General features: G+C 43.1%; 1 protein-coding gene across 1 annotated transcript in view; it reads right to left on the bottom strand.

Annotated features, from left to right (window-relative positions):
- ADAMTS2 (ADAM metallopeptidase with thrombospondin type 1 motif 2) overlaps positions 1 to 12,233 on the bottom strand; it is a 382,685-nt gene that overhangs the window by 148,592 nt on the left and 221,860 nt on the right. The window contains exon 5 of the mRNA XM_036240254.1: positions 7,030 to 7,113. Within this exon, the coding sequence (XP_036096147.1) occupies positions 7,030 to 7,113 (84 nt within the window). The remainder of the gene's footprint in view (positions 1 to 7,029; positions 7,114 to 12,233) is intronic.

Genomic DNA, 12,233 nt, shown 5'->3' with positions numbered 1-12,233 from the left:
TACTGATACATCACCTAGGGCAAGAGTAATAAAGGAAAAAATAAACAAATGGGACTACATCAAACTAAAAAGCTCTGCACAGAAAAAAATCAACAAAATGAAAGGAGATCCCACTGTATGGGAGAACATATATGCCAATGATATATCTGATAAAGGGTTAATTTCCAAAATATATAAAGAACTCATTCAACTTAACAAAAGGAAAAAAAACTATCTAATTGAAAATGGGCAAAGGACTTAAGTAGATACTTCTCCAAATAGGCCATTCAGGTGGCCAAGAGACACATGAAAAAATGCTCAGTGTCACTAATCATCAGAGAGATGCAAATTAAAATGACAATGAGGTATCACCTCGAACCTGCCAGAATGGCTGCTATCAACAAATCACCAAAGACAAGTGCTGGGGAAGATGTGGAGAAAAGGGAATCCTACTATACTGGTGGTAGAAATTCAGACTAGTGCAGCCACTATAGAAAACAGTATAGAGTTTCCTCAAAAAAATTAAAAATGGAACTGTCATTTGATCCAGTGATCCCACTTCTAGGAATATATCATAAGAAGCCTGAAACACCAATCAGAAAGAATATATGCACCCCTATGTTAATAGCCATGCTATTTACAATAGTTAAGATCTGAAAACAGCCCAAATGCCAGTCAGTAGATGAGTGGATAAAAAAGCTGTGGTACATTTACACAATGGAATAATATGCAGCTATAAAAAAGAACTCTTACACTTTGAGACAGCATGGAGAGACATGGCCAGTACTATGCTAAGAGAAATAAGCCAGTCAGAAAAAGACAAGTATCACATGGTCTTACTTAAATGTGAAATTTAATGACAAAATTAAACTGACGAATAAAATATATCCAGAGACATGGAAGCATGGAACAGACTGGCGAATCTCAGAGGGAAGGTGGTGGTGCGGAAAGAGATAAACCAAAGAACTTATATGGATAAATGCATAACCCATGGATACAGACATTTGTGTGATGATGGCCTGAGGGGGGGAAGCAGAATAAAGGGGTTCAATGGGAGAAAAAGGTGGGGGGCATCTGTAATACTTTCAACAATAAAAATAAAGTTAAAAAACTAATATATATTATATATATAAAATCTCCCTTTTATAACTTCTTCTGTAGTATTTATGCTTATGAAACCCTTGATGACCAATACTTCTTTCCTAGTTAGTGTGATTTAAATAGTTGATGGCATTTTTAGCTTTATTTATATGACATATTTAATTCCCTATATATGAAATTTATGTTTATCACATGTTGTTTATATGAGGGGTGTTTTGAGGGCTATATATTTTATTCAACTGATCTGTTAATACTTGTGCAAATACAGCATGATTTTAAATATTTTCACTTCACAAATGTTTGACTTAAATCTCTTTATTTGGTTAACTTTCAAGGCTTCCTCAGCCATCTTGATTGTTTCCAGATGAACCTTAGAATTATTTAATCAAATTTCCAATTATAAATCTGAAACAAAATCCACATCTCTACTATACCCAGTCGTCTTCCTGTAAGGAACAGCATATGTCTCTTTACTTACTTTTATTTTTTCCCTCTCATTAACAATATGCAATTTTCTTCCAATAGGCCCTGTGTCTATCTTGTTAGGATAATTCCAAGTATTCTGTATTTTGGTTACTATTATAATGGGACGTTTTCTCTCACTATTATCCCTACTACCAGGGTATTGTGGGTTCAGACAGAAGTTACTAATATTGGTATAATTACCTTATATTTGGTCATGCCACTAAAGTCCTTTATTAACTCTAAAAATTTTACAATGGATTCCTTTGGGTTTTCCAGGCACATAATTATCAGCAAACAACTGTAATTTTATCTGCTCTTTTCCAACATTGGTTTCATGTCATTTTACATTGTCTAGAATTTCCAGAATCTCAATAACAGAGTTATGTATCTCTTTCTTGTTGCCAATTTTACTGTGGCTGCCTCAAGGGCAGCATTTCCCAAGCCAGTTTTGAAGAAAGTTCATTGTATGAGAAAAAGGGTTCTGTTGAGATATAAGTTTGAGAAACTCTGCATTCTGACCAAGCTCTTGGAGCTTCACTGGACACATTTCTACAGTAAAGTCTCTGAGAAATTTTGCTGTCAGGAATATCTGTTATACTTTGTTTTGCAGGCGTTTTTCAGATGTAAGTAATTGACCATGGAGCCCTCTACTTCCTGTGTAAAAATATCTATGAACATCCTAAGAATTAGCTATGACACTTTGAGAGACATTTGATTCTACCTTTAAAAAAATTTTTGGTTGTCATGCTACCATCTGTTACTAGTTTCAGATGTTTTTAAAATTAAGAGATATCATCTTCTCAGCTCCTACTGAACTGATCATGCCCCTTGCTCTGTCTGTGCCTTCTGTGCCCAGGGCCCTTTCTCAGCTACCCCCAACTTGGCATACTTCTCCACCAACCATCTCTATGCCTTAGAAAATAGCGCTCATCTCTTCTCTCTAGGCTGCAGATGCCTATGCCAGCTTCTCCCTGGCCATCCCTACTGGGTTGGCACCCAACACTTCAAACTCAACCATTTTCATGCAAACTAATTGCCTTCTTCCCCACACTCTGCTTCTAACAGTTGGCATCACCATCTACTCCGTGGCCCAAGGTAGGGACTTAGTGCCTCTCCACCTTCATCCACTTAGCACCTGCACATTATTGATTTGGCCCCTGAAGTTTTCTCTCATCTGCCCTCCTTTTTCCATCCATGTGGCTGTGGTCCCAGCACAGTCCTCCATAGTACTCACTTCAATGGCCCCCACACTCTTCTAAGCCCCAGCACCCACCCACCAGTTCTGCACAAAGGAGAAATACAAGTTGGGGTGCAAATATCTTTACAAATTAGTGTTTTGGGTTTTTTGTTTTTGTTTTTTGATAAATACCCAGAAGTGGGATTGCTGAATCTTATGGTAGTTCTATTTTTAGTTTTTTGAGGAATCTTCATACTGTTTTCAATACTGGCTGCACCAATTTACAGTCCTACCAACAGTGCACAAGGGTTCCCTTTTCTCTACATCCTCGCCATATCATGTTAAGTGAAATAAGTCAGACAGAGAACGACAGATGCTGTATGGTTTCACTTATATGGTATATAAAAATAAATAAACAAGCAAAACAAAAACAACTCATATAAAGATCAAAGGGATGGTTACCAGAAGGAAGGGGGAGATAAGTGAAAAGGGAAAGGGGAATATAGTCAACAGTTTTGTGGTAAGTTTCCATGGTGATAGATAATTACTAGAATTAGTAGGGTGATCACATTATAAGGTATAAAATGTCAAATCACAGTATTGTAAACCTGAAACTAATATAACTATTATTATATTGTATACCAACTACATTTAAATTAAAATAAATAAATAAAAATAAAATTTAAAAACAATACAAATTGGATTATGGCATTCTCTTGCTTGAAACTGCCCTTGTGAGCAAACCAAACCCTTTGGTAGGACATGCAGGGCCCTCATGATCTGCTTCTCTAGCTTCTTCAGTGTTAGCTTCTGGGGCCCCATCTTTGCATTCTTCCCTCCAGTCAGACTCAGCTACTCTCTGTTTCTCCAACACATGCTGCTCTCTTACCCCTTCCAGCCTTTGAATGAACGCGAAACATCCTTGTGCTGGAACTTACCTCTTTCATTTCCTTCCTGTGGCTGAAAAGTTACTTCTCCAGTCATTCTCTCTGACCTTGTAATGAAGGGTTGCCTGTCCTACCTTCCCCACCAAGTGAGCCCCTGAACCTCCTATTATAATTATTCCCTTGTCCATACCTCTGCACTAGATGCAGCCACTGATTATGATTATGGGAGTTACTATGAAATTATCTGCATTATTTGGAGTCCCTTTGAAATATTCCCATTTCCCCAGGAAAGCTTTGATCTTCCAGGATCTCCAGGTCCTTGACCCAGAGATCCTCAGATTCTTGCCACAGATTTGACTATCTTCTACAATGTCAGCCTGAGACCACAGAGTCTGCCTGCCTCAGTTAAGAAAAAAGAACCACAAGAAGAAAATGCTTTGGGTGGGATAAGTGAGCACAGAGAGGGTCACAGAGTAGATAAAATAAAGAGGCTTTATTCAGTTTTGTGACCAGTAATGCAAAGGAGGCACTTTTTAAGCCAAATAAGAGACAAAGCTTTGTCAGCACTGGTAAGCAATGACTCATGAGCAATTTCAAGATAGTTCTTTTTAATCAACATGAGAGCATCCTGGGGGAAACACAGTTTGCCACCTGGTGCCCACAAAGAGTGGTTCTTCTCCCCTTTCTACTCTCAGAGTTTCCTTTTTTTTTTTTTTTTAACTTAAATTTTTAAAAATTTAATTAATTTATTTTTGTTACACCAAAGTTTCCATTTTTTTTTGCCTACAGTGGTAGAAAGAGATGGGGAGGGGATATAACTGTGCCCATCCCTCATTCTAAAGACCTAAGAATTTCTCAGACACAGTAGGGTCCTGGTGGAGGGGGCCCAGGCTTGGACTGGAAGGGTTGGAAGGACCAGAACTGGGGAGAGGAAGGAATAGGGGAGAAAAAGGGAACATGTTGATGGCTACTCCACTGGGGATAAGGTAAAATACCAAAGGACATTCCAAAGATCACTGGACTGATTGCTGGACATGGGCCTGCCCCAGGCTTCCCTTCCCTGTGTCTGTGTGTTTAGAGTGCATCACATACAAGGCTGAGCACGTCTCACAGCTCTCCTGGCCAGTCAACCTGTGAAGGAAGGTGTGCATATCCCTTGCCCCACTGATTCCCTAATGTACTTCATGATCAGGAGGGAGAAGGCCCAAGTGGAGCTCCCAGAGCTGCCCAGTGTCCATAGCTCTGATGCTTCTTCTTCTGCCCATGGAAGCACCCAGGTGCAGTTTACATGATAATATACTCACTTAGTTTGGCTTGTTTTCTTTTGTTTCTAGGTTAAATATCTAGAAGTTTGCCTTTTCCATGGCTCTCCTATTGATTGATTCTATTTTCTAATTTATTGATATATGCTTTTTCTGAAGGATTACTTGGTTTTGCTTTCTTTAGGTTGTGGTTTGGGTTGTTGACAAGTGTTCAAACTCACCTTGTGTTCCTTCTCTCCTGTACATCTTGGAAAGCACCTGTGAACCTGCCTCCAATCTGTAGTGTGCTGTTCTCTTTAGTTCTTCAAATACCCTCAACTACAGCTCTAACATTCTTTTTCTTAAGAGCTGTGTTTGGTTTTCAAAGTAATTGGATCTTCCATTTATACATCCTTCTTCTCCTCCTGGTTTTGGGGCATTGAGTCAGAGAATAAAGCCTGGATGGTTTTTGTTGTATAAAATTCACCGAAATTTTCTTTATGACCTAAAGTACTTTTGTAATTTTTAAGTGTTCTGTGATCTCTCAAAAAGAAAGTACAGCTTCTTTCTGTAGGGCAAGGAAAAATTTATAGAACTAATAATTTACCTGTATTGATTATAACATTAGAAACTTTTATGTCTATTAAAATGTAATGTGTTAAAGGTCTTGAAAAGGTACAAAAGTCTACCATAGTTAGGTTTTCACCAACTTCTTGTTCTGGTAGATGTATGCTCTGGTAGATTTTATGCTCTCTGTGGGTCTGTGACTGGTGCCCTTGCTATGGCTGCTTCCCTCACTGTACCAAATGAACACTTTATTGTCATTTTGATACTGTAGACCTTGTAAGTTGTGTGCAGTGGAATTTTATTTTTTGAGGCTGAGGCTCTCTGTTTTCAAGTGGAGGAGTTAACCCTTCATCTAATGACCACACCTGAGGGGCTTGATCTTATTATGATTTGGTTTTCAACACAATGAGTAGGGTCAACCATGGACTCTAGAATTCAACTACCAGGGTTAGAAGCCCAGCTTCTCAGAACTCAAATGCCTTTGGCCACTCACCCAGCATGCCACTGTACCACATTAAGCCGCAGTGTGCTTCTCTTTGAAATGGGGACCATCATAGCTCCCCTTCCCCATCTGTCCTGGCACTGAGTGAGTTAACATGTATAAAGTACTTCTCAGCTGCCTGATGCAGGCACTTGTTCAGGATCAGCTGGCAGGCACCACTGGCACCTTCTTTCCTCACATCTCTCCTTGGTGAGCAACTCCCCCCACCACTTATCTTCCACCTAAACTCTCTGGGGTGGGGCTCTCTCTTCTGATGCACAAAACATTCATAGACCCATGCACATTACTGGGATCTAAGTTTGACAGCGAGAGGAGGTAGGGAGGGCAAGACAGACCTGTTGGGGCAGAGGCTAGGTAGTATGAGAAGAGGAGGGTACGCATTGAAGACATGGGTAAGGGTCGAAGTGAGCAGTGTGTTAACTGTGTTTCTGATGCTCTGACATCTGGGGTCTTGCTGATGCTGAAGGAACTGCCCTCCCAGGGTGAGCCACATCCTTGAGATAGTGAACGACTCACTATGGAGTGTGCTTTTAAATGCAAAACAAGCAATTGAGAGTCCATCCCCAAGTACCTCGTTTCTTGGGGTCTCAGACTCTGGACCACTATACCCTGTCTTGATCAATCCAGGGCCAGGTACCAGAGGACTAGAAATAGCACTGAACCCCAAAGCCTACTGAAATTATTCAAACTGGTCAATCCTACTTCTGCTTATTCTGCCTCGCCTATTCCTTCTTGGAGAAACCACAGCAAAGACACTCACCCATATTTTCCCTTCCCTTTATCTGCCTCCTGACAGACCTGGGTGCCTCCCTGTGTGGCAGGGTCTGTGAGTAATATGCCATCTTTTCCATGGTAGTCACCTAATGATCTGTTGGCCTCGCCACACCAGAATAATAACAAAACCTACATTTGAAAAACAGGGGTAAGGGTGAAAGGGGAGTAGGAAAATGTGGGTGGCTCACAAGTTTCTTGTTTCTTATAAGAAGCGCAGGACATCCAGGAAAGGCAGGGTTATCTGGGCAGATATAAACACTTTCAAAGAAGCCCATGTCTCACTGGAGGTCCCACCATCTCACAGCAAGTGGGGCTCTGGCATGGATGCTCGCTCACCTTCCCGTAACTCAGCAGGATTATCCGCACCAGGACCACATTGATGTGGGCCCCCAAGGACTCGTCATGGTAGATTTCATTGACCTGAAAAACAACCAGGGGGATGTTGTCAGCAGAAATCTTAGGCCTAAGGATCAGCCATGGCTTTGTAAATGACATCACCACCCAACCAGCCCCAGGCCAGAACACAATCTACCTCCCACATTCTTTCCTCTTTCTCACAATTTACACCCAAGCACACCTCGACTTTAAATCCAGCCTTCCTTCCTTCTGTGCCACCTGCCCTGTAGCCACTACCCCTGCCTGGATTATGGCCACCCCCTCCTCAGTGTCCCTTCTTGCCAGCACAGGCATTTTCCACCTGGAGCCTGAACTTGGACACTGACCCCTCTACTCACTCTAATTGCACATGGCCTTTTCTTCAAGGGTGACAATAGGCTACAAACTCCACATGCATGGAGAGTGCTGGGACTGTCAACAGTAGAAATCACTCCACAGTTGTTGCTGCTGGTTGTAAAAATTTATCTACGCATCACTATTTGGAGGGGGGGAGGGTGTTGGTGTAGACCCACTACCTGATCTTATTTTAATGTATTAATAATTAATAATCAGTGTTAATAAAGAACAGTTATTACTCTGTCACAAAGATACTTTTGCTATCATAGTTAGCTAAATATTAATAAGAAAGAGAGCAAGGAAAATCAGACATTGTTAAGCATGGTTAAGCACGAGGACACTGCCTCTTTGCTTCACCAGGAAGCTACAGCTTCATACACTATTTATGAGACCCCAGTATTCCCCTGCCAAGGATTAACAACCCCTCCCTTTCCCTCTCTGGTACACTTATGGTACTGGATTGCCTAGTAAGCAGGAGGAGATAAGGACATGTGAAAGGGAAGTCAAATGGCTCAGGGGGAAGTATTTAACCATAGAGGCTTGTTAGTCTAACCTGGGAAAGGGATCATTGGCTAGGGGTAGACTCAATGCAAGGCCATGAAAGTTTGGGAAGTTGATTGGTTATTCTGAAAAAGCTCCTGGTTCCTCCCAAACCTGAGAATACATAATCCCAGGCGAACAAAGAATCTCTCTCTCTTACCCACACTCGTCCTGTTAGTTCATGTTCTCTCCCTCCCAGGAAAACACAACCACTTGTGGCCCATGGAAGACTGCACAGGCTCCAAAGGAATGTGAAGCAGAAATTCTGGACACTGACCTTTGTCTTGGCCTTGCTGAAGACATGGTTGGACTTTTTCCATGGTGAGACTTAGGGAGATGGGAAATTGAAAACCTAAGAGGGGAATTCCTTTGATTTTGCATCATGAATAAACCCAGTCACACCACAGTCTCTCATGTGTGGATCCTTGAAACACTTTCTCGCGATCCTGTGGAAGAGTCTGATTTCCACCACCAACACTTTCTGTGCTCTGTTTTGATAAGTGTGGCTCACATCATTATCTTCCTTTGTATTTTATCACTGGTTTACTCATGTATTTTACTTTTTGCATTTAAAAGCATTATTATAAACAGTGCCCTTGACCTTCACCAAGTGTCAAAGGGGTTCATTGCACAAAAAAGATGAAGGGACCCCAATCTCCATAGCTCAGCCAGCATGAACTTCTGGAAATGTTGGTCAGGTTACCCCCAGGTTTGGAGCTGACAGAGCCTTCTTTCCCACTGACCCCTCCCCACACACTCTCAATATTCTTCCTGGAACGGCCCCTCACTGCCACCTCTTTTGCTGGCTTAGCAAACCCTCTCCTCCAGGCAGCCTAACCTCTGGTCACTTTCTTTCAGAAGCGCCTCCCCTGGTCTGACTGCTCCTCGGAAAGCACTGGTGTTTATTATTTCTTGAGTTCTTTGTGTCCCCTACAACTGTGAGCTGCATGGCATTTTCCCTGCGTGTCCCAAGCAACACACAGCAGGTGCTCAGAACTCTGAAGAATCAGTCCACTCAGGCCATCATTGAGGGAGGGGCATGAACTGTCTGTACACCCCTCCTGTGTGCACTTCAATCCGAGGCTGCTGATGGCTCTCTGTGAGGGCAGAGCCACCCCACCATCTCAGGCCAACACTGTTCTGGTTCCGAACCCCAAATTTTACAGTCTCTATCTGAGCAATAATAATTACTACCTATAATGAGTAGGAAAACCCTTTTGGAAATCTGAGAGTTAAAAAGGAAAATGAAATACTAATGGATCAAATGCTTTCCTGCAGGGAAAGGGTGACCTATAGACCTACAGGAGCACAGATGTCACTGGTACATGAGTCTGGAGAGGGTAGCTTGGCACCTGGCCACCAGCAACTGACATGGGGGGGCCCTGGGAGGCTCTGCCAATTCAACCACACTTTGCCATCTCCTCTGTAAAACAAGTGTAACAGTCCCTACCCTCACAGAGCTTCTGAGGACTAAATTTCCATAGATGTGAGAAAAAATGACTGTGGAAATGGTAAAATGCTGTGTTTGTCACTGCTGGTAGCTCATATTGCCCCGCAGGACTCAGGGGCAGAGTCTCAGGGGCAGGTTTGTGCACCCCTAAAACATAGACATCCTTGCCCAGCTTTGAGGGTCAAACTAGATATTTTAGTCCACAGCAAGACAATAGCCCTAAAAGCCAGTTTTTCTTAAGAGAGAAAGTGTGCTTTGTCTTCAAAGCAGTTGCAAAACTGGCCAATTTGGTTTCTAGAGTTAGATTGAAAGTCATGGTGCAGAAATGAAGAAGGCAGTGATATAAGGAGGTCCATCTGCAGCTGGAGGGCAGGAAGGTGGGTGAGAGAGACCAGGGATGGCATAAGAACAACCTTGATATTTGAGGGGATGATAGGAGGAAGCGCTTAAATTCCCATCCTTGCTTACTGGCTGGGATCTGGGAGGCAGATTTACATTTTGGGGTGGCTTCAGAGAGCAGAAATGGAGGCATGAAAAACTTCAGCAGCAAGAAGCCTGCAAAGGCAGCCAAACTCCCAGATATATGTAGGGAATCCAGGGACAGTGAGCAGGGTAGCTAGGGGACACAGCTGGACCTCAAAGAGAACCCAGGGGTGCTGACCTGCAAGAGGGGAGGATAGGCCTCTCTGCATGGCCACAGCAGAGAGAATAAACCCTTAGGTACTGAAACCACAGGTCTGCAGCCTGGAGGGCCACTGCCCAGAGCATAGCATGCTGGGAGAGATGTGTGCAGATGCAGGGCAGCCATGTCATACACACACCCTTACCCAGAGGGAGAAGGAATAACTGATGAACAGACCTACTATGGACTGAACTGTGTCCCCCAAATTAATATATTGAAACCCCAACCCCCAATGTAATAGTGTAAGAGAGTAGGGACTTAGGGAGTTGATTAGGATTAGAAGAGGCCATGAGGATGGGACCCCCATGATGGGATTCTTGCCAGGGGAAATAGGATTCTTTCAAGGGATCACAAGGAAAGCACCCTGGGAGACCCACATATGGGAGGTTGAAGCTCCCTGTTAGATTTATTGTAGAAGCAAAATCAAAAGACTGCCCCTGGGTTCCCAGTGTCCATTTGTCCCACCATGGAAAAGTCTAATCTTGTCTTCATGAGCTCCATAAATAGGGCCAGTGTCCAGAGATTTTTGTGCCATTTGTTCAGTCCATGTCTGTCCCCATTTGGCTAGTGTAGTCTGCTCCAAGTTATGAGCCATGTGTCTGGGCTGCAGGCTTCAGGCTGCTGGTAGGGCCACATGACTGCTATGGAGAGAGGACATGCAAATGAACAGGGCAAGTTTGTGTTACTCAAAGAGAAAGAATGAGGGTGGAGGAGGGCCTTCTTTGTTAGGCTGATTATATTATCTAGGACTTGGGAAGGACAAGTGGCTTTTTAAAAAAATACAATCAACTTCCCAAGTTCTTGTGGGCTTACAATGGGCCTGCCCTCTAACCAATCCATTTCCTAGATCTTACAAGGTTCTGTGTCCCTTATCCAGTCTGATCCTTTTTTCCAGGCTAGATTGATAGGCCTTTATGGTCACCATCTTGGTTTCTACCACACATGCCTCATAGTAGAAGCACCTCCCCCTGTGCCATCTGTGCCATCTTGACTTCCACTGGGCATGTGACCAGTGGAGGGATTTCTCCTGCTGTTTTAATTCCTCTCTGGGTAATCGGGGACTTAGAGGTCCCCTCAGGAATCTGTGAAGTTGTAGCTTCCGAGTGGAGCAAGCGGGATCAGTATCTGATTCAGCTCCCCAGTTCATTAGGCTTAACAATGTCTGATTCCCTTTGCTTCCTTCCTTTATTAATATTTAGCTATCTATGCTAACAGGATTAGTGCCATTATAAGAACAGATACCAGAAAGCTGTCTCTCTCCCTTTTCTCTCTCTTTCTGCTATATGAGGATATGGCAAGAAAATGGCTGTCTGGAAGTCAGGAGGAGATCCCTCACCTGGAACCTAATTAGCTGGCACCCTGATCTTGGACAGCCAACCTCTAATTGTATGATATAATTTAGTGTTGATTAAGCCACCAAGTCTGTAATATTTTGTTACAGTGGCCAGAGCTGACTCTGAAAAGCACAGAGTTGAAGCTTAATTTCTGACCTGAGTCATGCCCCTAACAGCTTTTAAATGGGAAAAGCCTGAGCCACCTCTCACAGGCCAGGTTACCCTTCCTTTTATCCTATGCTGAGGGTAGCATCAGTCATAAGAACTAAAGAAAGTTGCATTTTTCCCCACTTTTGAGCTTTGGTGTGAAAATGTCCATCCCACCACACACTTAACTCCTCAGCCCAATGACAGGCCTATTATAGGTTCTCAGTGGGACTTCTCAAACTGAGGCACACCTGGCCTCTCTCTCAGAGCCCATCCACTGGAGTCCAGAATCACATGGCCTGACCTCCCCTTCTCCATGGCCTTTGATAGGCAAAGAGCTGTCAGCTTCAATGCATGCCTGGCACTGTGTTACCAGTCAGGATTTAGCAGTGAACTAGCATGGCCCTCTGTTGGGAGGTAGAAAGGGAAACTCGAAAGTAACAAAACCAGCTCCACAATCATGATGACACTACTGCGAGCTGAAAGGAGAAGGTGGAGAACTAGAGGGCATATTAATGGGGAATCTGCCTTGTGGGTGAGATTGGTGGGCCCTGTAAGGACATGGCATTTCATCTCATAGCTCAGAAATGAAAATATGCAAGCTTAACAAAGCAGGGATGGTGCTCCTGCCAGAGAGAACAGCATGTGAAAATGT

Source organism: Molossus molossus, unplaced genomic scaffold, assembly GCF_014108415.1.
Source record: "Molossus molossus isolate mMolMol1 unplaced genomic scaffold, mMolMol1.p scaffold_m16_p_4, whole genome shotgun sequence".
NCBI classification, from domain to species: domain Eukaryota; kingdom Metazoa; phylum Chordata; class Mammalia; order Chiroptera; family Molossidae; genus Molossus; species Molossus molossus.
Note: the sequence above shows the minus strand (reverse complement) of the source record. Positions and strands in the feature narration are given on the sequence as shown.